Source organism: Brachyhypopomus gauderio, chromosome 2, assembly GCF_052324685.1.
Source record: "Brachyhypopomus gauderio isolate BG-103 chromosome 2, BGAUD_0.2, whole genome shotgun sequence".
Lineage (NCBI taxonomy): Eukaryota > Metazoa > Chordata > Actinopteri > Gymnotiformes > Hypopomidae > Brachyhypopomus > Brachyhypopomus gauderio.
In genome coordinates, this window is record NC_135212.1 from 32,706,683 (window position 1) to 32,734,452 (window position 27,770).

Genomic DNA, 27,770 nt, shown 5'->3' on the forward strand with positions numbered 1-27,770 from the left:
TTTTTCCCCTGGTAAGAAGATCCAGCATGTTAACTAGAGAGATTAACTAGTTTTTGCCATCATTTACATGTCCCAATGAAGGTCTGCTGAGCCAGCTAGAAAATGTATGTATTGTCTATATTTCTGCATTACAGTGTTCGACATTCATGGCTCTGGTATATTTCATTGGAAGTATTATGTTTTACAAATTCAGAAAGAAAGACAGAAAGAGAGAGAGAGAGAGAGAGAGAGAGAGAGAGAGAGAGAGAGAGAGAGAGAGAGAGTGTTAGAGTTTGGAAGCTCTGGGCCAGGGCTCAGTCAGGTCTGACTGATGTGGACCACTGCACTGCAGTGAACTTTAGACAAGGCTGCTGGCAAGCCTGTACTAGTTAATATACACAGGAGGATGTGCCTCTGTAGACCCGTGCAAACACACTTTGCAGTGCAGTTAGATTATAAAGGTTAGAAAAGATGAAGTACTATGTGAAATGATAACCGAGACGTGATTTTGTGTAATACAGTATGTCGATGTCTTCTTTGGCAAAGTGTGTGTGCTCCAGTTTGTGTTGTAATAGGACTGGTGAAGCTGACGGACTGTAGTAAGGGGACCTTCTCATTTGTTTCTTAGAAATGTGGATCATTCTTCAGCTCCAGTCAATCTTCTGTTTGGATCATCATTCAGTTTAGATCCTTTTTTCAGTTCCAATCATTCTTCAGTATGGAACATTCAGTTTGGATCATTCTTCACTATGGATCATTCTTCAGTTTGGAGCATTCTTTGGTTTGAATCGTTCTTCTGTTTGGGATCATTCTTCAGATTAGATCATTCTTCAGATGGGATCATTCTTCAGTTTGGATCATTCGTCAGTATGGATTATTCTTGAGTTCGAATGCTGGCTCTAGCACCTGAATTTTGAGAACTAAAGCAGTAAATGGAAACACTGACTCTTGAACCCACAAACTTCCTGTTAACTGGGTATGTGGGCATGAATTGATGTCTGTGTGAACCAAGTCCTTGTCCTCATGAGCTGTTGTGCAACAGACAACCCAACAGTAACAGTCAAGCAGATGAGCTTGACCCAGATCAGACTCAAACCGATCAGCCTGGAACAGACCAGACTCAGATCACATTGGAACTGATCAACATCAAGTGCTCACCTGCAACAAGCAGCACAAAGATCCAGATCCACATGTCCACAGATTCAGGTCTACATGTCCACAGATTCAGGTCCACATGTCCACAGATTCAGGTCCACATGTCCACAGATCCAGATCCACATGTCCACAGATCCAGATCCAGATGTCCGCAGATCCAGATCCACAGCTGAATAATATTCACACTGATAGAAGGGCACCATGAATATGAATGAGGGCTGATGTCCAGTGTTATTGTGTGTGTGTGTGTGTGTGTGTGTGTGTGTGTGTGTGTGTGTGTGTGTGTGTAAAAGTGGCAGGTGGCATTATTAATGAATAGAGAGAAGGAGAAAGTATGTTTGTGTCAGAGAGTAAGAGAGAGAGACAGTGAGACAGACAGACGGAGAGTGAGAGAGAGAGAGACAGATGTGGATGTCTGTCCTTGCTCTACTCTGGCTCAACGCTGGACTGCATTAATTGTGTCCTTCCCCATAAATTATTATTATTTGTTGTGATTTAACTTCTTTCTTGGTTAAAGGATTAATGACTGTGTGAATATGTCTCTATGTTACCGTGTGTGTGTGTGTGTGTGTGTGTGTGTGTGTGTGTGTGAGTGTTTTGTGTGTGTGTAATTTAAGCTTCTGGTCAGTTCAGTATGGCTACAGCAACATGCTGTTCTGCTTTGATTGTGAAGAATAATGTTTTCTCTCTCATTCACTCTCTCTCTCTCTCTCTCTCTCTCTCTCTCTCTCTCTCTCTCACACACGCACGTACACACACAAACACACTTTCTCCTTCTAGTTGAGGAAAGGGAAGTCATGTTCTGGGCAGATGTATTTATTTGTTGCGGTTTGCTCGGGGTGTCCTCACTCGTTTTCAGTCCCGCACCACGGAGCCCTTCTCCAACCCCCCCCCACCCCCACCCCCACCCCACCCCCACCCCCAACCCCACCCCACCCCCACCCCACCCCAACACCCCCCCACCCCTCAGTAGAGCCACCTTTTCTGCACTGATTCACTTTCAGCAAAGGTGTTTTTACACTTACTAACATCTCTCCCCCTCCTCTCTCTTCCTTTCTCTTTCCTTTTCTCTCTCTCACTGCTCTTCCTTCCCTGGTTGTATCCCTCCTCTTCGCCTGACTTCCTGGCTCTCCACCTCTCTCTCCATTTCTTCTTCTGCCTCTCTTTTTTCATTTTTCTTTCACAGCTAGGGCTTTAATGAAGAAACAGACCTGCTAACAATCTTTCGGAAGGGGACCCTTCAGAACAAGTATGGGGTCACCATGGAAACCACTTCTCCTGCTGTCAATTTTCAGCGGCCTGGCAGGTAGGGGAGCAGCGGTGCGATGGATGAACAGACTCTCCCCCTCTCTCTCCATCACTGTTTCTCTCTCTTTCTCTATCCCCTCTCTCCATCTCTCTCTCCCTCTGTCTGTCTTTCCCTCTCTCCCGCACTCTTCCTCTATCTCTTTCTCTCCCCCTCTCCCTCTATACCTCCATCTCTGTCTTTCCTCTCTTTCCTTCTCTCTCCCTCCCTCCCCCTCTCTCTCTCTCTGTCCCTGTCTCTTTCTTCCCATCTATCTTATTTATCGCTCCCTCTCTATCTTTCACTTTGTCTCTCCCTCCTGCTCTGTATTCTCTCTCTCTCTCTCTCTCTCTCTCTCTCTTTCTGATTCAGTTCTTTTTGTATGACTTTTGTCTAGGTAACACTGGCTGGAATCTGCTGTAAACCATCTAGACAGTAGCTTAAAGAATGTATATAAAACTATGCTGTGTTGCATTTAACATTTAGCATGGCACGGTAAAGACTCCACTGAATCACATGAACCAGACACCAGCTGATAATAAAGTGTTCTATCTGACTAACAGCTTAGAAATATCCTTGCACCTTCTGAGATCTTTTTTTAAATATTTCGTTTAGAATATCTTATTTATTTTCCAATAGTCAATTTGCTTGGAACCCCCACACAAACAAACACACACACACACACACACACACACACACACACACACACACACACACACACACACACACACACACACACACACACACACACGCACGCACACACATGCACGCAAACACACACACATACTCACACATTATGACTCATAATGCATACAACATTATATTTTACGTTGCTTTAATGTCAGAAGTCCAACTTTTCCTTCACCCACAGTCAAGCGTAAATTGCCACCATGTTGCAGTACCAAGATCTGCCACTAGTGGGTCAGTCTAAGGGAAAGGAGCTTAGCAGCTCCCCCCCTCCCCGGAGCAGGCACTCCAGTGCTGATAAAAAGACACACAAAGACAGACAGAGAGAGACAAAGACACAGAGAGACGGAGACATAGTAAGAGAGTGAGAGTATATTGAATGATGCCACCTGATACTTCTGTCATGCTTAGAAACAAAAACATCAATTTGGCTGCAAGTGAAAAATGAGTAGAGAGAGAGAACGAGGGAACGGGAATGTGACGGAGATAGAGAGTCATTGGCGCGCACATCCCTCTTGACCGGTTCTTCAGCTCCTGAAGTGCCAGCAGCTGCATTTGTGTCCTGTGAGATGCCGTGACCCTCGACACCCTGCTCACCCGCGTGGTGTCCAGATCTCCATGCTCACCCTGGCTTTCCATTCGCTGGAGGCGGGAAGCGGGTGGCCAGCGGAGGACTCTGGGAACATGAGCCGTGCCAGAGAATCCTGCAGGCCACTGTTTCTGTGCTCTTATATCACAGCTCACATACAAACTTGAGCAACTGGCCATGAGTCTCAGAAGATCCAACACTCTTTAATTGAACACAACTTTGAATAGAACTTTAAATGGAAAACAGAAAATGTCCTCCTGCTCGATTATTTATTTTGCCTTCAATGTCTGTCTGTCTCTCTCCATCTGGTACTCAAACCTGTGTTCACAAGGTCCTGACTCGGTTTCACAGCCTGTCAATGCAAGGCAAATAAATGCCGTGTTCTCCCGGTGTCTGGGCTGAGTAGTTGGCGAGCTATCTCATGGGTCCTGCCACTACTAAACAGGTGTGAGGAGTCTTCCTGTGTGCCTGCCAAGATCAGAGAGCCCAGCAGGTCCTGAGTGTTCCAGGACTAATAGGCCAGGCCTGGGTAGTGCCTGATTAGAAATGGCAAGCACATTCACAGACGTTTGCTTTGGTGTGGTGTTCGGGAGGAGCCCGTTAGCATCCGCCGTCTGTTGCGTGTTGCCATGGGCGATAATGCCCCAGCCTTGGACACAGATTATAATTGCAGATGAACTGTTTAATTGAATCTGCTTGAGAGGGATCCATTTGGAAACAGAACCTTAATGAGTCAGTATTTGCAGTGCTGAAAGGTACCTCATAGACTTCCTGATCATATGGCAATGTAGAAGCGTCGTTTATTTTGTATTACAGCTGTGTGTTGGATACTGCCAGAGTGATGCTGACTCAGAGAGTGATGCAATGGACCAGGGGAAGAGACTTAAAGAGAGAGAGATAGATCTGGAGATAGAGATGTATAGAGAGAGAGAGAGAGAGAGAGAGAGAGAGAAGGTGGCACAGACAGCATCAGATCTCAGATAGTCCATGTTGATGATACAGAAATGAGAGCTGGCCCTTGCATTCTGCTGTCTGCTTACCTTCAGAAAATGAAACGCACGCACAAGCTCACTATGTTGGGCAGTAAACAACGTGCACGAAACACCAGCAGCTGTTCACTTTATGGCTCCACCTACACGTGAGCCGTCATCCACTGTCTCTCTCTCTCTCTCTCTCTCTCTCTCTCTCTTTGGGCGTGCGTTGTGTCTTTAGTACTTTTCTCACTCCTGAGTCTCTGTGTAACAAAAAAATGCATTGAATCCAGCATTCCATAAAAGCTGCCTGCCTGATCAGATCTGTTTTATATAAATCTAAATGTGGGCATAGACATTTATTCTAATGTTCTGAAGTTACACAGACCATACAGGCAGTGTTCTTTTATGAGCACGTTTTTATGATCACAGGCAAAATTAGTGTTTGCACAGCTATTGTTAATAATTGCACTGTAAATGAAGGCTGCATAAATGTTGTCATGATCAGCCCTGCCTCCACCTCTCAAGTGTACCTTCGTTCATTTTGCCATGTGCTATCGGTCAGTCTTAGTCCCTCCTAGCTTTCTGTAACGCCGCCCCCCATTTGTATTGCCAGGTGATTCTTGTTGGTTTTCTTTGGTATGTCTGGTACTTTTGTCCTGTTTTCCATACGGGACGTCTTGGCTTACTGGTATTGATCACTGGAAGTGTTGTAGTGACTGAGTAAATAGGCACATGGAGGGATGGATGGATATTCAGATGGATATTCTTATACTCCACCATGCGTATGTTAGCGAGAGTTGCTGAAAATGGTGCAGCCAGCTATTTGGTGTCTGTTGGTAATATAAACTGCACGTTAATTACCGATGTGCAGTAGGAACCATCAGGTGGATCCATGCCAACACCTTAGTGACAGAAGACACAGGCGCCATGAAAGGGTGTGTCCCTTCCTGTAAAAAGACGTTTCTGTGATCTCCTGCCCTCGCGGTGCGTGGTTGCTGGTATTTACTGGCCATCCTTTTTGAAGTGATTCGGAAGACTTCGCAGACAGGCAGGGCTGCGAAAAACGCCTTGACAATGCAGACCCATTTCAGCACGTCGGAGCCAAGAGGCAGTAAAGCGGTTTTCAGAACGACCCATAACGCCCCCCTCCTTGTTCTGTTTATAGGCAGTGGAAATGAAATTGTGCTTCGAAACTGCACAGGGATTGTGAATGAAACTGTATGATGGACCCAGAGGATGTTTATTTATTTGTTTTTTATTGAGAAGCAGAATGACATTTTGGTAATGAACTTGGCATAACACGCTCCTCTACATAAAACCTGTGTTTGGAGCACAGCACAAACCCACTTCTTGATATCTTTTGCCATTTTCTTAGTGTTGTGCACAGTTCTAACACAGCACTGCGTAAACGTCTGTTTTAGATGACCGTATGTAATTACTTCTCAGTCTTTATTAGAACACAACCAGAAAATACTGGAAATGTCTATGCAGAAAACAAATGTGAAGTCTGTAGGCTCCAGTGGTGAGTGTTCAGTTCCTTACAGTTGAGAAACAGCAGGAAAAGATGTGAAGAAGAACTCTGGGAAGTGCTGAAATAACCCTGGTCAAATATACCAGAAGGTGACTTCAGGAATCTTCAGGACCATCTCTCCAAAGGGGCTCACAATGTGCTTAGTGTGAAGGGAGGTCACACTAAATACTTGCTTTTTCCTGTGGAAGCCATTATTTTGTTCTGAAAATAGTTGTGTGTGTGTGTGTGTGTGTGTGTGTGTGTGTGTGTGTGTTTATGTACATATTTCCTGTATTTTCTATTTTTCTATTTGTATGTAAATAAAGAGGCAGAGATACAGTATGATATCACCATTGCAAAAATGACATAAATGGTGGCCTCAGACTTTTACAGAGTACTGTATATTTAAAGTCTAATGGTACAAGAGGTCAGACCAAATCAGTCGATTAAAACGTGCATCGTGATTGGTGAGTTTCACTTTGAAAGTGCATCATATTTTATTGCGTATACATCAAACATTCAACTTTTTCTCCTGATCGAAAATAGGGAAGGACTGACAGATGCTGAATAAATCAAGTGGAGTAAAAAGTAAATATATTTCACTTTGAGAAGTAAAGATAGCAGAGCATCTCCAAATATGGAAATTTTAATGAAACGACACTGGGAAAAGGGTCCAGGAAAAGATTACTATCAAGCACTAGATAACACATTAAATGTGAGAATATGAACATTAATATAATATAAACATTATTAAGAATTGACATTTGTGAATCTGTTTGACTTAACTAATCTTTAATTTAAGTCTATAGATTGAAAATACTCTGAGTTTATAAAAAAGTCCTGTATGGTACCTTGTCGGCTCTGTTATGATAGAACCTTTGTTATTATATGATTTACGCATAATCTAGTCAGTCATATTGGAAGACATAGATATTAAAACAGCCTCAAATAATGATGTCATTGTAGCAAAATGTAATGGATAAACAAAGACAAGTGCTAAAGGATTGAGAGACTGAGATAATGAAAGACAGAAATAGAGAGACAGAGAGAAAGAGAGAGAGAGAGTGAAAAGATGGTTCTAAGATATCTAGGTGATGATCAATTTCCGAATGTTTTGTTCAAATTGCCACTTTGAAGTCCGTGGCAAACGGAATGTTTAAAACAAATAGCTGTGGTATTAGCCCCTTCTCATGCAAGAGTTTGGCATTTTATGTCTTAATGATACCTTTCCCTGTGCTCTCAGGCACTTACCTGATATTCCCACATTAATCTTCATCACACACTGTCATCTTCATCGCTGATGGGTTCCATCTCCGTCACCTCCCAGGGAGCCTGGACAGGAAGACACAGGTTCCCTAGACAGGACACGCCTCCGCTGGATCAGGAAATGCGCAAATTAGAAGGGGGACAGCAAAAGAGACAAAATGAATAGAAAAAAAAACACACAAAGCCAAAACACAAAAAAGATTGGTATTGGTCATTGTGAGGTGATTTCTGCACGTGGCAGGTCTGCTAGATCCACCCTAGTGTTTTCAGTGTTTCTCGGGGTGAGATCAGAGGAGCCATCACTCTTGCATCATCAGCTGTGTGCACCGCCTTCTTTGCCCGGGCAGCCCTGCGCAGTTCAGTCACACAGCACAAAAGTGTCTGGAGGTGCAGATCACCAATGAAGGTCCTCAAAAGCCCCTGCAAACCTGAGCTGTGTTTACACTGTGTGAAAACACAGGACCTCCCCACCACTGCACTGTGCAATCGAGCTTACGTTTTCTAACTAGAATTTTCTCATGTCGTTTTTTTCATTATTCCTTTTGCAGTTGGGTGGTTGTAATTATAGTAATTTTGAGTAGTCATTTCACCATGCCACAAGAGACTGGACCAGGAGTGTATGTTCTCTTATAAGTGTCTGAAAATTCAAAGGTTGGTGCAAACCATCACAGTCTTGACCGCCTACTTGACGTGCTTCTGACTCATTTCCTCGTGCCGAAAACGTTTTTTTTTTTCATGAATGGATTGGGAGGTGAATGTGCTTCAGTCACAGCTAATTTGATTCATATTCATCCATTTTTCTTTCTTTCATTTTTTTCTTCTAAAGCATGTTGTGAGGTTACATCCAGCAACTCCAGAGATCCCCAAGAAGCGTTTCCTTGTTGATATGGATTTAATATTCAAAAAGAGCATGTTATCCCGAAATGTTTCTCTTTCTGTTTTCACAATTATCCCTCACTATCAAATGCAGCCTTCAGATCTATTACTGTCCAACCCAGCAGGAATCTGATTCCTTCTAACCAGCTGAGGGTTTTTTATCAGACTCCCCCGTGAATCATCTGTGCTTTGATAAAGATCCTCCAGCCGAGGTTCTTTATTCATAAATAATAGAAGTATTCTGGAAGTACACTGCATTGGCCATGGGACTTTTGTGGAGAATGATAGGCCTAGAATTTACTAAAATGGTTTAAAACAACCGGATAGCACTGTGAGGCCTTCTGGCCCCTGGTGTCCCCCTCTCCACTGCCGGGACACGGGGCTAGGTTGGCAGCTTCCATGAGATCTTCTTCAGCTCTGTTAAGAAGCCTCTTAAACAGTGTTCTCAAGTCTCACGCATTTTACCGTCTTCACACGCTCTCACGCCACACTTCCGATTTCACACGGCGAAAAAAATAAATAAAATCTAGTTTATTTACCTCTGATCCATATATATATGTCGCCCTCCACTGGCGATCGATCGCGAAATACAACAACAACGTGTGTGTGTCCCCCCCCCCACTCAACAACTTACGTTCGCCGCCACCTCCCCCCCCCGCTCGACAACTTTCATTCGCCACCGACTCTCACACTCTGAAATGAATTCAAAACTTGAGAGCCCTGCTCTTAAAGTTACTCGGCATTGTCAGATCAGAGCGGCTATGAGGTGATGTACGATCAGAGGTGGACACAAAGCTGCTTTGACATAATCTGTTTGTTTGGTGGAGAAATGTGGTCAAATTAACACTTTATTCTTCTTAGGGCCCACAGGTCTCCAGCTGAGCATGGAATAAATAATAAAAACGCTGTGGGTACATTTTGTGCCAGCAGCCTGAAACAGCACTTCACACAAACACACACACACACACACACACACACACACACACACACGGATTAAATCAGATCTAAGCCTAGGTTTGGTCCTATTTTTTGCATGCTTGGTTAGCATATTAGCATATGCTTGGTTAGCTTGGTCCATTTTGCTTGCACAACTGGTAATGCAAACTCTGTGAGTGTCTCTGTGTGTATCACAATCACTGTATCAGTGTGTTACTGTCAATGTGCATATCACCCTGCAAGTGTCACTGTATCACTGTGTGAGTGTCACTGTGTGTTTCAATGTGCGAGCGTGCGGTCCAAGTGGGTCACCTGTTCTTACGGTGGAGGCAGTTAGCAGTGGCACTGACCCAGTTCAGAGAGGTAGAGTCTCAGAGAGGTAGAGACTCAGAGAAGTATAGACTCAGAGAGTTAGTGCCTCAGAGAGGTCAAGACTCAGAGAGGTCGAGTCTCAGAGAGGTCAAGACTCAGAGAGGTCGAGTCTCAGAGAGGTCAAGACTCAGAGAGGTAGAGTCTCAGAGAGGTAGAGTCTTAGAGCAGTAGAGCCTCAGAGAGGTAGCGCCACAGTGGGAGTTCAGAGAGCTAGCATGACAGCAGTTCTTATGAAAATGCGTAACATAATAATCCATTACTTGCAGCTCCTGCTCAGCGCCTATGGTTGACGGAGTGGAAGAAACAGTGGAGCGTGTGTAGTGTAGTTGTATTACGGTTGCATCAGATTCATATCCACACCATTACTTATTTTTCTGAAATGTACGTGTGTGTGTGTGTGTGTGTGTGTGTGTGTGTGTGTGTGTGTGTGTGTGTGTGTGTGTGTGTGAGCATGTGGGAGATGACATGAGGTGTGTAAGGTGCTGGCTTCCTCTGCATGTTTGCTGTTATCTCTAAAGGCTTGACCCGTTCTCCCTAGTTTACAGAGGGCGTGAGTAGCTACTCTGCTTAATTTGTTTTTGCTGAGTCAATTTCTCCTCATGGATTTTTGATCTTGCCGATCCATTGCCTGGAGGATAGCTGTTTGCAGCTGGCAGTGCTCTCACTGATTGGTTGTTTCAGCAAGGCCATAGCTCTCTCTTTCCCACTCTCTCTCTCCCTCTCCCACTCTCTTTCCTTCTCTCACTCCCTCTTTCTCTCTCACTCTCTCTATGTCTCATTCTTTCCCTCTCTATCTCTCTCCCTCTCTTTCTCTCTTTTCTCTCCCCATTCTCCTTCTTCCCCCCCTCTTCTCCCTCTCTTCCTCTCTTGGCACCCCCTCTCACTCTATCTCTCTCCCCCTCTCTCTCACTATCCTCTCTCTCTCTCTCTCTCTCTCTCTCTCTCTCTCTCTCTCTCTCTCTCTCTCTCTCTCTCTCTGTGCATATGTGCCTTTATTCTGTATTTCATACGGAAGACACTCTGAAGCGTCCACGCATCCACACTCACGGAGAACCTGATGCATGTCTCTGCTGTTGTCATGGTTTCCTCAGCGAAAGCACAAGAGCTTCCGATTAGCTTAGCGATTAGCAACGGACCCCCTGCATCCAGCATGTCCTCCTCGGCTGATCGGACCAGCGGTGCGTGTGGGGCTCAGGGACCCAGCAGCAATCCCATGCTCCACCGTCGATCCACACGCCAGTGGGACGAGAGCGGGGCCTGTGTCGCGTCGGCGAGGCAACCGCCCGCACGCTTCCCAGCACTGTCTCTGAGGCTGTGTTGAAAGAAGGAGCTGGAGACAGGGTCTGCATGGTGCATCTGTATTTGTGTCAGTGTTTCCCTCTAATAGGGTCAGACTGTCTAAACATGTCAGATGGCCTCTACCTGTAGCGCCCACCGCCGCTTTGAGGCGCTGTGTGAGCTGTTAGCCAGTCTGGGTCGCCGCTGAGTCCCTCTTATCTCCCTGCTGCTGACACATACTGGATGTTTGTAAAAGTTTGTGATTATAAAATTATGACACGGTGTGAACATTCGGTGGCTGGTTTCTTGGTACACTTTTTAGAAACTTTAGAACCTTGATTAGCTGGTGGCTGTAGAGTGAGTCAAAAGGCATCTGTGGCTAGATGGCAACTCAGTCTAGACATGTTCCAGCCCTCTAGGCCTTTACCAGCTTCTGAACCACTGTTGGTATCTGCTGGAAGACCAAGCTCAGCTCAACACTACCACCAGTACACGTCAGAAATGTCCACAGCCTGGTCTTCTGCAGGGCCTCATGATCACCCTGATCCACTCCACAGTGGGCTCCATGACACTGGGCTTAGGATGCTCACCCAATTAACTTGGCCACTTAGCCATCGTCTGAAATCAGAACAATCAGAATTGATACGTGGATGTACGTCTAAGTCAGGCGTACTCAACTAAATTTGTCCGCGGTCCAATTTTGGCAGATACCTGTGACCTGAGGTCCGGTGCGGCGAACGTAAGTTGTTGAGCCGGGGGGGGGGGGGGGGTTGTGGTGAACGTAAGTTGTTGAGCGGGGTGGCGAACGTATCACTCGTGACGGAGTGTTTTTTTTTTTAGCCCTAAAATAAATGCTACGGTTTTGTTTTGGTCCGTATCCAGTTAATCGGGAATGAGATTGGGTCCGGACAGGATCGCGTTCGGGTCCAGATCCGGACCGCCGTCCGCCAGTTGAATACCCCTGGTCTAAGTTGATTAACCGCTACAGTTGGTCAATGTGCATCAGACTGGGCTAATGAATTGGACAGTGGGCATATGTTCAAGGTGGATGCTTTTATTAAAGATAACGCCCATGCGCTCCTATTCCGTTTCAGCTCCATGGAAGCAGCCTCAAAGTTCAACACGTGCAACAGTTCGGCCTGTACAAGGAGCCGTCGTGTGATTGGCTTGAGCCCCTGGTGGCCAGCGCGTTTGACAACTGGGCAGTGCTGTGGAAGCCGAAGTCATGATTATTGCGTTTAAGATGAAGAGAAGGGGTGATTTATTTCACCGTTCTCCTCCCACATCCTACCTACAGACAGGCCCTCCGCTTACCGCCGAGCTGCATCAGGGAATTAGAATTCATTACAGCCAGTTATGCATTAGATAATATCAAAAATTTGCTATATTAGATCATCATTCAAATTAATTTTTGGCAGGTCCTATTTCTTTTTTTTCTGAGCTGGGAACAAGGTAGTCAAGAGTATGAATGACTTGCCAGATCTAAGAGCCGGATTCATCCGTTTCCTTCCTGTAAGTGAATGCGGTCATGGGAAGCTAATTTATACACAACTAAGCTAACGTTCAGGTGAATTATAGCGACAGTTAGCCGTGTTTCCACAGCGCCTGTGGAATACAGAAACAGGTGTGTGAGCAGAATGCAATCTGCCACTGTACTGTACACACTCCCTTCGACAGTTTACCGTTTCGGATCTCTCTTCCCTCTGCGATTTGTGAAGTGCATCTTTCATGCCGAGCCGTCAGTCACGTGCGCCAAGCCTCGAGCCACGTGCGCCGCACCTTCAGTCACATGCGCCGCACTTTCAGTCGCGTCCACCACACCTTCAGTCACGTGTGCACAGAAATACCTAAGTCAGGGCTAAGTCAGCTCTCCTGCTGTCTCTTCACTGATGCATTCCTCTACAAATCAATGAAGAAACATGAGTTCTTGGCAGGCTCTCCGTGCCAGGTTCACAGCCCCCTCCCCCCCCCCCCCCCCCCCCCCCCCCCCAACCTGTCTTGTCTCACGCAGCACGCCCTAGGCCCTCGTGGTTAATTTTAGTGAGGACACTTTGTCAGACCAGCTTTATCAGATCACCGAATTGGTTTCGATTTCCCAACCATCAGTCAAACATCAACAATTTCATGCTACATTATTAATATGGGGAGAGTCCAAATTAAATGTCAAATCCAACTTGGAGCCAGGAGAGAGTCTGCATCGCATTTTAATGAGTGTGTGACCATGGAGGAAATTTATTTACACACCAAATATGCCTACCAGACCCCAGGAGATTAGAGATCTTCTGAGAGCTATCGTGAAGATCTATATAGAGAGGAATGAAGCCTTGTTACTGGGTAAAAATTTCACCTGGAGACAATGGCCATATTTTGTATAATGGGATAAGTGTATATATAGTGGAAATATAGTGTATATATAGTGAAATATGTGTGTGTGTGTGTGTGTGTGTGTGTGTGTGTGTGTGTGTGTGTGCGTGCGTGCGTGCGTGCGTGCGTGCGTGCGTGCGTGTGTGTGTGTGTGTGTTGGCTTTTACAGACATGTCTAGCAACATCATTAGTATAAAGGCTAGGCTAGCTTTTAAATTGGACTTGTGATGTTTCTAGAAACAAGTAAACAGTACTATATATATATATATATATATATATATATATATATATATATATATATATATATATATATATATATATATATAGTAAATAAAGCAGGCATGACCAGAGAGAACATATTTCTGCTCTGTGCTGTGTAAATGCCTTTGCACTCATGTTAGCAGAGCTTCAGTTTTTTTACATTGCTTAAAATACATGGTTGGTTTACCATAGTTGACACAGGGCACTTTGAAGAGTCTGTGAGTGTTTGTGTGAGTGTGTGTGAGTGTGTGTTTCAGTCAGAGCTATGTTATGTTCATGTCCAAGTGCTTCTCGTCAGCAAAAGAAAATATATCTGACACTTAACGTATGCCCAAGAGCCTACCTGTTTACCCAAGCCCGAAGAGACCTTATTGCTCGGCAACAGTTGTTCAGTCGACAATATGATAGCCAGTCATATGCAAATGTAATCAGGAGGGGAGGAGCCAGTGTCAGTACAGCACCGGCAGCGGTGGACGAGTTGGGGCCATGCCATCAAGAGTAGTGCGGTCATTCAGTCTGAACCTGCACGGGGGGCTGCTGTCCACACCTGTAGAGAGTGCTATAGAGCAGCTTATGTGTGGGTTGGCAGCAGACACCATTGTATGCTTCACCAGCACTGGCAGCAGACAGCAGAGCTTCTTCACATACATCACATCATATACAGACCAGTAGATGCTTCATCACCCACTGGCAGCAGATACCAGTATACGCTTCATCACCCACTGGCAGCAGATATCAGTATACGCTTCATCACCCACTGGCAGCAGATACCAGTATACGCTTCATCACCCACTGGCAGCAGACACCAGTATACGCTTCATCACCAACTGGCAGCAGACACCAGAATACGCTGCAACACCCACTGGCAGCAGACACCAAAATACGCTTCATCACCCACTGGCAGCAGACACAATGGCAGGTTTCTGCATGGCTGGCAGCAGACACCAGTGTAGGTTTCGGCACAGGCTCTGCAGTCTCTAATTACACTACAACAACCAAAGGCGCCTCATTTCACAAAAGCCTTACCTACAGATACCTCACCTACAGATTATTCTGAATCTTCTGCACCATGATCACAAATGTTTAACAATCTTTGATTCCTTACAAAAAAAGATAACGTTTTCTCCACAGAACCAGAGAATAATGTAAATTTATGTTAGTGTTTTAAATGACAAAAAATTTGCTTGCATTTACATGCAGTGTTCTGATCCCAATACTCATGAGTAACAAGTGTTTATAAGTGCCCCTGTCAGAAGGCAGATGGGTCCTCAATGTGTGGAGCTGTGGGTGCAGAGACTGCCGTTGAACAGTGTGCAGATGACACTGACTCATGTCTGTGATCAGAGCTTATATTGTTATGAGAAATTAGTGTTAATGAAGGGGCCTGCTTAAGCACATTGCATGGGAATATAGAGAGAGGAGCCATCTGTTGCTGGAAATCCACTCAAATCTAGCCTCCATTATCAGATTTGCAGTGCTGCGGCCGGGATATAACACTAGCCATTCTTTTGATTTATACTGTCTATCTTATGTTATTATAGTGTTATTATTAGTAGTGTTATTACAGTATTATTATTATTATGGTTGTACAGAATTGTCTATGCCCCGACTAAAACAGTGACTTGTGTTTATCTCAGAGACTGGCCGGCCACTTCTCTTGTTAAATAACGACATGCATTTTCCTCAATGCTCCATATCACATGGTGCAGAAACACATAATACGCATGATGCCTCTGGTTCTGATGCCCAGTTAACAGCAGATTGGAAATCATCCTGTATGTGTGTGTGTGTGTGTGTGTGTGTGTGTGTGTTGTCCTGGCTTAAATATTAGATGCATGCAAGATGGAATGTAGGTGTGGGGTGTGGTTTGGTGAAAATAATTTCAAGCGTTGCATGAAATCATTTTCACCAAGGGCAAAGGAGTCGTGTGTCCAGGACTGCAGTTAGTGTGCATGCATTCCCCCAGGCAGCAAAGGATGTGCATACATTCACACCAGCAGCAGAAGCTGGTGTATTATTGTGCCACACACACAGCTAGAGCTGATCTGGAATCAGTGTCATACAGAATGCTGATCCACGATGATTTGTTCTCCACAGCCAATTACAGCCCCAGACTGTTCAGTTCTACCTTGCATTTATTTGTTTATTGATTTTTTTTAGTTATGTCTAAAGTGAGGAACCTGCTGAGTAAATGTAATGCCTCGTGTGCTAAATGTGGGAGGGCAGAGTAAGTACAAGCCAAGACTTCATTGGATATTTGGATTTCATGAATCATGGAGGCAGAACGAAATTCTGTGTCCCAGCATGCCCTGTGTCCTTGTGCGCTACAGTACCAAAGGCCACTTCAGTCGTCTGAGCTTCACAGGGCGTGCTGAGACTCCCGTTGATGCAATCACGCCGCGTTAGACTGGACACGTTATGAATTCATGCAGGCACACTAAGGCTCAGGACAAAGACGGGGTTTAGTGAGTTATCAGCTCAGCGAGGATGGTTTGCATATGATGTATGGATTCCTCCATTCCTAATGATATGCTATTGAAGGAATAGGCTCCAGCATAATCAGCCTCTGTCAATATAATATCTCTCCGAAAGTCTCCATTAATCTTGTAGGGTACGGCTAATCATGTCTCCACACTTCAGTACTCCCCCCCACCCCTAGTACACCCTCCCACACGCACATGTCTCATCTACTTATGTTATTGAAATTAATTTGGCGTGCCGAGGGCCAGAGAAACATGGGTAGGGACTGGGGCTAGAGTCTGTCAGCGGTTTCTAAAATACACGGAGGAACTCTTGCCAATATTGGCCACTTTATTAGGTACACAAGTTCAACGGCTTGTTAACGCCAACATCTAATCAGCCAATCACATCACAGCAACTCAGTGCATTTAGGCATACAGACGTGGTCAAGATGAACTGCTGACATTCAAACTGAGAATGTAGAATAAGAATGTAGAAAAAAGGTGATTTTAAATGACATTGAATTTGGCACAGTTGATAATGCTAGACAGGCTGGTCTGAATATTTTAAAAACTGCTGATCTACTGGAATTTTCAGGGACAGCCATCTCTGGGGTTTACAGAAAATGGCTAGAAAATTGAGAAAATATCCAATGAGAGAAAGTTTTCTGGCAAAAATCCCTTGTTGATGTCAGAGGTCAGAGTAGAATGGCCAGACTGGTTTGAGCTGATAGAAAAGCACTAGTAACTCAAATAATAACCTTACCACTGAGGTATGCATCTCTGAAGGTGCGACATATCAAGCCTTGAAGCAGGTGGGCCACAGCAGCAGACCACACTAGGTGCCAGTCTGGTCCGTTAAGACAGAAGTTATGATTCACATGGGAATTGGACAATTGTAATGCAGTGTTCGCTGAGCGATAAGAGAGCGGACACAAGTGCTGAGAAAAGCCAAATTTATTATACACAAAACCGATATGAATCGAAATCATGAGTGTAGTCCAAGGTCATAAAACAGAGTAAATGAAACATGATTAACATGAATCACATGGTTAGACATTACCTTACAATATCTTAAACACAATATTGCAGAACCATAAACCAGAAAATAAAGCAGATGTACAAAGACCAGCAATTTGTGACCAAACACACCGGGATTATACGAAAATGTGTTTGGGAACGACAGCAACTCAGCCATGAAGTGGTAGGCCATGTAAACTGATGGAGCGGGGTCAGTGAATGCTGAAGCGAAGAGGTTGCCAACTTTCTGCAGAGTCAATCACAACTGTTAGAAATTCGGCCTTCGGGAATCAGATTCAGGCATGGACGTAATTTGGGGGGGGCACTTTTTCAAAAGCCGGTTTTGGTCCCCCCCAGTTTTTACGGTTAAAACCAAATATTTAAATAGCGACGAATCCATGTCCCCCCCACTTTTTATTACAAAATTACGTCCATGTATTCAGGAGTCAGGAGACTGAATGGCTTCAGTGTTGACAAGTTTATTGACACACAGAGCATAAGGTGGATAATGACCAGTTCTGTTGTAGTCTATTTTGGGAGGACCTTATATACATTCTGGAATGTGGGCAGAGGAAGGAGGAGGAAGACGAGGAGCTTAAGGGGGGTAAGTGTGGGATGAAGGTGAGGAGGAAGAGGAGTTTAAGGAGGGGTCACTGTGGGATGAAGGTGAGGGCACTTGGGCAATCAACATTGGGTAGGGTAGTCGTCACCTTAGGGTTAAGACTTCAAAGGATATACAAACAAAGGACAGAGGATATACAAACAAAGGACAGAGGTGCTGGGCATGCAAATGTGCAACACGGTGGCTTGGTGGTTAGCACGTTTGCCTCTTGGGTTCAAGTCCCTATCTGAGTGGAGTTTCCATGTTCTCCCCATGTCTGCGTGGGTTTCCTCCGGGGTCTCTGGTTTCCTTCCACAGTCCAAAAACATGGAGGTTAGGTAAATTGGCATTCCCTGATTCCCTGACAAATTCTCCCTGAGTGTGTGTCTATGTCTCTTCATGTCCATTAAAAGCAGTTGTCTGAGTGTCTGTGCATGAATGTGTGTGTGCTTGTATGCCCAGTGGTGGATGGTGCTCTGCCACTAATGTCTGTCCTCTCCCCCCTTCCTGCACCCCATTCAGTCCCTCAGGGGGCTGTGGATCCTGGTAGAGAGTACGCTGTGTGCAATTGGCTGCCGCTTCTCGTGGTGTGTGAATGCAAGTGTAAGAGTTGTACCTGCGTTAAAATTGTAAAGCGACCTTGAGTACCTTGAAAGGCGCTATATAAGTTGAACGTTCATTCATTCATTCATTCAAATGTGGGCAACCATCACAACTCAGGGGTGAATGGCCAAGCTGAAGCCACTCTGTATTCCCAGGGTCGGGACATCTCAGTGTAGGAGTGTAATGTATCACAAGCTAATCCGTGAGATTTTACTTGTTTATACAAAAAGACTGAATATATATGGTGTAGAAGGGCATTGGTAGGCCTCAATGGTACAAGGCTTCTCCCAGTGGAGGCGTGTTCTCTGGAGTGAAGAATTGCACTTCTCCATCTGGCAATCTGATGGATGAGTCTGGGTTTGGTGGTTGCCAGGAAAATGGTTCTTGTCTGACTGCATTGTGCCAAGTATAAAGTTTGGTGGTGGGGGGATTATGGTGTGGGGTTGTTTTTCACGAGCTGGGCTTGGCCCCTTACAGTGAAAGGAACTCTTAATGCTTCAGCATACCAAGGCATTTTGGACAATTCCATGCTCCCAACTTTGTGGGAATAGTTTGTAGCTGGCCCCTTCCTCTTCCAACATGAAACAACCTGAACAATGTGGACAAAACAAGGTCCGTATAAAGACATGGATGGCAGAGTCTGGTGTGGGTTGAACTTTACTGGCCTACACAGAGTCCTGACCTCAGCCTAATAGAACACCTTTGGGGTGAATTAGAGTGGAGACTGAGTGGAGACAGGCCTTCTTGTCCAACATCAGTATGTAACCTCACAAATGCGCTTCTGGAAGAAGACAAAAATACCCATAAACACGCTCCTAAACCTTGTGGACAGCCTTCACATTGAACCCTATGGATTAAGAATGGGATGTCGCTTAAGCTCATATGTGAGTCAAGGAAGGTGAGCGAATACTTTTGGCAATATAGTATATATATATATATATATATATATATATATATATATATATATATATATATATATATATATATATATATATATATATACTGTATATATATAGCCACAGAAGACAAAAGATCTCTCAAACCCAACGATGGTGGACCGTGGTGATACACAGAGACTTCTGCGCAGTGCTGCTGTGAGACTACGAGGTCAGCGGAACTGGGGAAAGATTTTGGAGATGTTCACGAGACAGACTCACTTCCTATAGATGGCAATGCTTATACTATGCATAAACTGGGAGGAAAAATAATAAGAGAAATCTAACAGCAAAGCCGCCATGCACTGGTGAATAAACTGAGCTCACAGTCAGCAGGCTGGCAGCTTTATTTCCTCTTCTTTATTTGACTGGTGGCTTGTGAGCTGGGTGAAAACCATCACGTGTCACGCGTCACGTGTGTGGGATGCTAATGTAGCGGACGAATTCTTCCTGCCTCCTTTAAACCGGCCCTAGTTTAAACCTGTCCACAGCTCTTCCACTTTGACCATCAGCGGACAGCCCTCTGAACAGAACTCTGACCTTATGCCATTTCGCATATATGAATTAGAATTCCTTGTCTGAATATTCCTGTTTTGTCTTGTGTTACTGAGGCACACGTGACGTGTGCGCCACTGCAGAAGCTCGGCCGCCTCAGAAACAGCGTTTTCCTGATCGGATCACGTTTCACAAGATTCACACATGGCAACAAGCTTCTTTTTTGTATGTATTTGAAAATATTTGAAAATGCTTCCCAACTATCGTAGCTGCTCTCAGTTCAAATGTGTAAGTATAGTGCGTGCAGAAGCGTGTACACAGCAGTCAGTGGATCTGTACATGTGACCTCAGAGGTACAGCACATTTTAAATGTGCTCATGAAATGAGTGTTAGAAATATATAATGCATGTGATCTGTGGTCAATAAACATGATTTTTTCAACCTGAATTTATGGTACGTTTTGAAAAGCCCCCTTTTCATCGACATTTGCCATGTATATTAATTGGTGAGGAGTGGAGAGTGTATATATACAGCAAGTATAGTTTGGGTGAAACTAAAGCTCCTCCCCATGACTAATACATTCCTTACTCACTGCTGCCATGTGACTGCTGACTCCACCCCCCACCCTTCCATCCCCTCCCTGTTCCCCCTGATTCCTGCACTCCGCTAGAGGAACCTCAGCCTAAGAAAGCTGACTTCAAACTCCAGTGCTTAATTGAAGGGCTAGTCTACACTCACAAAGTAAGGTTTAGCGCAGTTATAAATCAGTGCAGTAATTGCACAGTCTGTCAATGACTCCACACTTGTCCCTAAAGGCAAACAATCATTTTTAGTGGTAATACAGCATTGTCACACCAAGGGAGGCTAACACTGCAGACCATGGGGTGTGCAGCCCGCTCCCTCATCAGGCCGTTGGTCTTTGAATGTTTGCTCATAGTATCCAGCTTTCAAATGCTCTGCTGCATATTAACACCATGCTTACTTTCATATTAGCATACTGTCATGACCTGGCTCATAAATATTCCAAAAAGATGACATGCACAAATGAAATATTTACAGATCGTTCACCATGCTTTTCATTAGCGAGTGTAACATTTCATGAACGCTTTTCATTTCTCCTGGATTTGAAGTTTTTGCTTTTGCTTTAAATATTAAATGGAGGGGTAAAGCGAATGGCTCTAATTGGCCAAGCATTTTAAACCACTCTGTGCCACTACGGTGGAAACGGCCTATCCGGGAGGGTATAACTGTCATTGTTTTCCAGAGGGCTTTGTGCTGTGTGAGCAGGATGCAATGAGGCTAATGTTTTCTGACAGTGCAGTCTGGGCCCAAGTTTACTGCCTGCACCTCTGGAGAGCAAGTCATTGAGGGCCTGTTGATGACTCTGCTTTAAACAAACTTGTTCCCATTTCTAGGGCTCCATTCAGGTCGGCATTGTGTTTTTCTGTTGCAAATGGCATTGATGCATGTGCAGTCATCCAGCTGAGGTGAATTGAGAAAGGAGAAATGAGACCGTGTGTGTGTGTGTGTGTGTGTGTGTGTGTGTGTGTGTGGGTGTGTGTGCTTTTGCTTCTAGGCATGTGTGCAGGCATGTACAACATATCTGTATTCAAAACGATGGGCAAAGTGAACTCACATGGATATATGTTAGCTAAGAAATACCCTAGACAAATCACATTAATGACAGAGAGGATAAGGTCTGGGTTAATGTCTGAGGTTTCTTGTGAATAGTCTGTTGAACGTATTTAAGAATCTTTAAGTCATTAGTCAGGCTCCAGAGTTTGTCTTCAGACTGCTGAGGGTATAGTTATGTATACAGTGTGTGTGCACCCTCGTGAGTCGCTGATTCGGAAGTGCCTGTCTGCAGATCTACCCGTGTGTGTTCAACTCTTCTTACCTTTTGTTTTCTGTCTTCTGCACCTCTTGTGTCTGTCTGTCATTTGTTAACCTCAGGATCCATTCATGCCGTTCTGTTCAAGTTCAGTTGCTGCCTGTAGTTTTCTGTATGAGTCTTCGTTGTCAGACAAGACACCTGCTTAGACATCTGTCTGCCGTGTCATCCTTCGCCCATCCGTGCCTGCCTTGCTGCGGCTATAAGGATTGCATTCTTCTTTGAGCTTTGGAACCAGGGTGGGGTCATGATGTCCCCTGGAAACAGTGGTGAGGTCTTGTACTGATGAGGAACACACCGACATTGTCGTAATCTGGTCCTCAGACATCAGCGTCTACATTTTCAGCATTAAATGGTTCAGGTCTGTGTCTCACAAGTCTGTGTTTCTAGAGGTTTCTGCCCTACTCCTTTATTGAATGTTATACCCAGTTAGTGTTATGCATATGACAAAGCACAAAGTTGATGGTTCTGCAGGTTTTGCTTATTACAATAACATTTGTAGGCTGTATTACTTTTGGCAGCTTGAGGTTAAGTCAGTACTCAATTAACTGAAGTTTAGTCAGTATGTCATGTATTAGGGTTTAGTCAGGATTCAACGTATTGGCGTATAGTTAGTATTCAGTGTCCAGGAGTTTAGTCAGTAGGTGTTTGAGGTTTAATTGGTAGGTAAAGTAAATAGAGGACTTGGACAGGAAATAATGGCGTTTTGAACAGGAATTAATGGTGTTTTGAACAGGAACTAATGGTGTTTTAAATGAAGATGGTGGGTCCTGAGCAGCCCACCTCTGCTGGTAGGATTTAGAACAAAAATAGAATATTTACACCAATGATTTGTAGGGGTTAAGCAGTCTGAGCTGATTGACGTAACATGATAGGAATATAATTATCATCGTATTTCTGTGAAAAATGAATGGCTGAGGAATAGATGAGAATTTTGTCTTTGAATAAATTTCTCAGTGAGTGCATTTTCATTACTACGTCTAGCTGTCACTTCCTCACATTATTGTGATATTTTTTATGATTATATGATTTATTTTTGTTCTTCTTCATCTTTCTTGCTTTCTTTCTTTCTTTCTTTATTTCTTTCTTACAACAGTGACAAATAAAATACAAAATAAAACAGGAAGAAGAAGAATTTTATTGCAACTGTCTGCTCTTTTCCTGAACCCTTCCTGGCTCTGTTCTTTCTTCCAGATCTTGCCAGATCGGTTGCCGGGAGACCTGTATCATACGCCGCCGTGTTGCGGATGAAGCCGGACAGCTCCTCCTCCTCTGTGTTGAGCCCCCGGGCGCGGGCGCGGCAGGACCGTGGAGGTGTGGCCTCCTTTGGCCAGGACTGGCATCCTTTTTCCAGGATGGGGCTGTCAGCCCTCAGCTCTCAGGAGGACTACCGGAGTGAAGGTGAGTGGCAGGGGCCTGTCAGGCAAGCGGGGCCACTGACCATAAATCCACTGCATCTCCCAACATCAGGGCTGAGACATAGTCTCACAGTGAAAAAGTTTAGAGTTAACTTCGATCTTACATCTGAAGCACACCAGCTCTGTGCGTCACGTGTCTCTGTCTTCTGGCCGGCTTTTGTTTCAGTCCAATCTGTCGACACAGACCGAGCCTCCTACACTACGCTCATTTTAAATCCTTAACACTTGTGCTACACACCACCCTCTCTCCCACTAACGCACGTGATTAATTAGGGATCTTGCAGGCGGCCCCCGCGTGTGCCAGTTCCCACATGCACCCGTGGTAAGTAAGTCATCACCGCAGGCGCCTGTCAGCACCGTGATGTGCAGAGTGGCGGGAGTGACCTAGAGAGGAAGGCCAGGCTGTTCTATTCATCACGTCAGCGCGGCGTCACACGCGGCCAGGGTCGCGGCCTGTAGGAAATTGAAGAGGGATCGTCGGCACATCTAGGCGTTCCCTGTTCCCCCGTGGTCCTCTGCTCTCCCGCCTGATGGATTCATTTGTCAGTGAAGGAAATCGAGAACTTGCCCAGGTACTGGAGGAAGCCAGAGTATGACAGCTATCATTACAAATAAATAATTTCTGTGCTGGTAGATTTTTGCTACAAATTTCCAACACAGTTAGGGCCTATCAGAGATACCTTCAGAGACAAATCACTTTGCCTCTGTATGAGAAGATTATGTGATGGAAGACTTTGATATTGCTTTGGGTCAGATCTTTTCTGACGCAACATATTTCACACAATATATTGTATTTTCTGTTTTTGTTTAGAATGATTAAAGTCTATAGGGTTTGACGCTCATGCAACATTTGGCAAGTCGTCCAGTGTTTGTTTCTCTAGCAAATGTCAGTTAATTTTTTTTGACAAAATGTCTCAAAAGTTTCCTCTTGGCATCTGTAAGAAACCTTAGTTAAAAAACAAATACAACAGATTAATGGTCACATTTAAGCACCTGAGTGTTTAAACGAATTTCAGCGCTACACAGTCATTTCTGCCACATTAAACCGTCCGTTCACGGCTCAGTTGGAGCAGGTGAGCGTGTGTGACCGCCTGTGAGTGGGGTCACAGGACCCGTCCCGCCTGACAGAACATAACGGAGCGCTCCCACCCCCCTGCCCTGACAGGACACAGGTGCTGCCGTGCGGGCGGGATGTGATCGGGATGTAACACAGCACAGCTGCCACGGAGCCAGCTAGGAGACTGACATCCCGCGGAGCTCCTCTGAGATGACTGATCCCTCTGACATTATCGCGCTGCTAAATCATAAAGCACTCAGCGCCCGCCCCACACATCATCCCACCACTGTCCCGGAGACACAGGTGCGAGATGCCTCCTGCTCTTCCCTCACTCCTTTTCCCGGGGCCACGCACACAAGCGTTCAGGTTCCGTGGGCCACATTCTGTGGGCCATGTTCTGTGTATTTGTCATTAAACTGCTTTTACTTGGATGGTTGGTTGTAGTACCCCCGTCTGTGATGTGCCCAGATTTTCCCATATAATTGTAATGTATTTTGTCTATATTTTTGCAGACATAAACCAGCATGTTTGTTTTGTTTTTTAACAACAATGAAGGCAGTGACTCCTACTGTGACAAAGGGTGTGTGTGTGTGTGTGTGTGTGTGTGTGTGTGTGTGTGTGTGTGTGTGTGTGTGTGTGAGAGAGAGAGAGAGAAAGAGAGAAAGAGAGAGAGCTTCATTAAAGAGAATTTGAGAGGAAGACTCATGTGTGGGCAGGGTGTAATTATCAGTTCCACAGTGTAGTTTTGCCTTATTTCCTGCATGGCCTACATGACAAAACATAAATCTCTCTCTCTCTCTCTCTCTCTCTCTCTCTCTCTCTCTCTCTCTCTCTCTCTCTCTAGCCCTCTCTCTCTCTCTCTCTCTCTCTCTGAGTCTGTGTCTCTCCCTCTCTCTAATAACACAGTATTGCATTTTTTCTTACAAATATCTGATTGTTGTGCGGATAATGCTTGGCTGTCCATCAGCGTTCCTGCAGTGGTGCACTCAGTAGAGTGTGTGTTTCGTCCGATGGTTAAGGAGTTCTTGGTATAGTCTTTGTTTCGTCCGAGGGTTTGGGAGATCTCAGTAGAGTGTGTTTGTTTCATCATAGGGTTTGGGAGTTCTCAGTAAAATGTGTGTGTTTTGTCTGAGGGTTTCGAAATTCTCAGTAGAGTGTGTGTTTCATCTGAGGATTTGGGAGTTTTCCAGTAGAGTGTGTGTTGTCTGAGGGTTTGGGAGTTCTCAGTAGAGTGTGTGTTGTCTGAGGGTTTGGGAGTTCTCAGTAGAGTGCCCACTGCCACAACCTGAAGACTGCCCCCTCCTGAGGCTTCTCTCCCACACCAACCTTAAACTCCCACACCGGTCTTAAACCATAGTGTGTTGAGATTAAGCTAGCCAAGCAGGACTGCCTCATGGCACGCAGAACCCCTGCTATGTCATGTTCACAATTTGTATACCTGCAAGAGTGTGACAGGTCATGACATACTACAACATACTTTAGTGCTGGTTTCATGAGTACGAGGCCTGACCTGTTGTGCACATTTGGTAGTCATGATAATTTTATCTGTTGCTGTTCCTGGCCACAAGCCCATGTAATAAACTGCACAGTGCCTTCAGAAGACCCAGTTCACCACTGTCTCCATTTTGTCTAACCCGTGCACACCTGAAGGGCTTCATAATTAGCTGATGCATTATATTAGGTGTGATAATGGAGGGCAAACACCGCTCCAATTGTGCTCCCTCCAGACGGCAACTTGACTCTGCCGGTTTGGAGGGAATTAGCAGTTGATGAACCACTCGAGTGCCCTGTTTCACGCAGCAGCCATGCAGACGCCTAGGGCCGGCGGTCTGCCCACATAGGGGAACAGCCATTGTTATTGTTTCTTTCAGCTGCAGAAAGGTCTTGCTGGCCTAAATTTTGCACATCTCATCACCAAAAGGTGAGGATAGTATGTGAATTAGATGGTAGACAGACATTTGTCTTTGGGTCATCCCAATAAATCATTTATTTCCTCATATCTAATTGGCTACATTGTGACCACAGAGTGTTTTTGTTATTGTTGTTTTATTTATTTGTTTGTGTTTGTTTTAGTCGGCTAAAGTCTGGCCGTGGAGTGGAGGAGCCACAGGGGAAGTGTCCAGCACATTTCAACAGCAACAAATTGCTCAGTGGTGATTTTTCTGAAGACTTTCAGCAGATGGATGGGTCTCTTCTGCCCCACCATCTTCTCCCGTTTCCTCCTGGACTCGTGATTTATGTATGAATCGAGAGGAAGTTTTATTTCCTGATGGAATTGCATTCTGCTGACGAGAAGCTTTTGAGACTCGGCTTTCTACTGAATGGAAGTCAAACCTCTTTTGTCACCAGATCACTAAACAGAGAGAAACGTCTTCACCAGCACAACTTCTAATGTGTTGATTATTATATCAAACATTTGATTTTCTGTTATATTTCTGACAAACAATATAGATATTCACTGTCCTAATAAACAGGTAATTTATGCAATTGCAAGATTTTAATACCTAAATTTTTTTAGGGATAATTTACCCTCATGATAGAAGATTATCCTTTGATGCTGAAATAGTAGTATGGAAAGTACGTCTTTAGGGGGTTTGTTATGTTCCTGGAAGCAGTGTACAGTATAAAGTGATTTTATAAACACTATATTTCTATTATGTCTACACCGAGATGTGCAGAAATGCACAGTAAGGACACAGCACAGTCTTCCTCTTGCCAAAACACAGGACCGATTATTCAGCCAGCCTGCATGGTGTTGCTTTTGTATACCGAATGTGAGAAGAATATTTCACAGTTCAGCAGGATATTCGCCAAAGCCAAGGACAGAGCCGTATCCAGCCAAGATAGGGATTAACATCTTACGGGCACGACGTAGCTTCCGTGTCGGTTGTGCATCTGTGTATCTGAGCTGTGAAAGTAATTTACGTGTGAAGTTTCTACATCACGTGACCAGTTCGCCCCTTTGATCCACTCATGACAAAGGACAGACATTAACAAGTATCTCACGATGTCTGAGCCTGTGTCTTCAGCCCGGAATGGTTGCACATCATGAAAGACTGCACAAAGGTGTTAATGAAAGGTGCAGGGAGCTATATATAGGCAGGAATGATTCCCAGAAGGAGTGAATAGTAGGGGCATAATGGCTGAATGTTCTTCAGAAGAAACATGCCGGCTCTCGAGCCCATGGTCTCGTAGGAGTGTTGATGTGACATGAAGCACTTGGTGATTGAGCAGGACGTGGGTTTGCCAAGAGGTTGTCAGAGATTTAAGCGTTGGAATTAGTGGAGTTTGTGTACACATAAAGGTTTGGAGGAGAGATTTTTAGGTACTTAGAAGTGTTTGGATTAGAGAAGTTTAAGAACAAAGATTAGAGAAGAGATGCTTCACTCAAAGACTTGTTTTGGTTAGCTCGCATTGGTTAACAAAACTTTGTAAAAATTGATCAGTTTCAGATGAAAGCAGAAAGGTGTGAATCAAATGCAGTGCCTTTGCTTGGTCTCCCCCTTTGACACTGGTATGCTGAGCAATAAACGTGTCACTGTGTTTTACATCTTCATCCCGTCTGCTCAGAGAACCTCTGCCAAGGCGCTGTACCTTGCAGCAAAGGACATGATGAATACTGTACTTAACGCTGCTCTTAGCCCATCAACAGAACCCGCACTGGTCTGAAAATCTGTGGACTATTAGATCTTACTCAGTCAGTCACTACCCAGGATAGTGGTCTTTGGTAAAATTAGGTAATCTGTTCTCTGTAAAAAC

The 27,770-nt window shown here is 44.7% G+C and overlaps 1 protein-coding gene across 5 annotated transcripts in view; it reads left to right on the plus strand.

The window, feature by feature from the left end:
• cntn5 (contactin 5) overlaps positions 1-27,770 on the plus strand; it is a 162,780-nt gene that overhangs the window by 66,830 nt on the left and 68,180 nt on the right. For 3 of the 5 annotated variants that reach the window (XM_076994247.1, XM_076994267.1, XM_076994256.1), the window contains exons 2-3: positions 2,321-2,440; positions 22,731-22,937. In XM_076994247.1, coding sequence (XP_076850362.1) covers positions 2,386-2,440; positions 22,731-22,937 — 262 coding nt within the window. In that variant the 5' untranslated portion in view covers positions 2,321-2,385. Of the gene's footprint in view, positions 1-2,320; positions 2,441-22,730; positions 22,938-24,180; positions 24,315-27,770 lie in introns of those variants that run through there. The other 2 variants (XM_076994274.1, XM_076994283.1) reach the window with 2 other exon arrangements.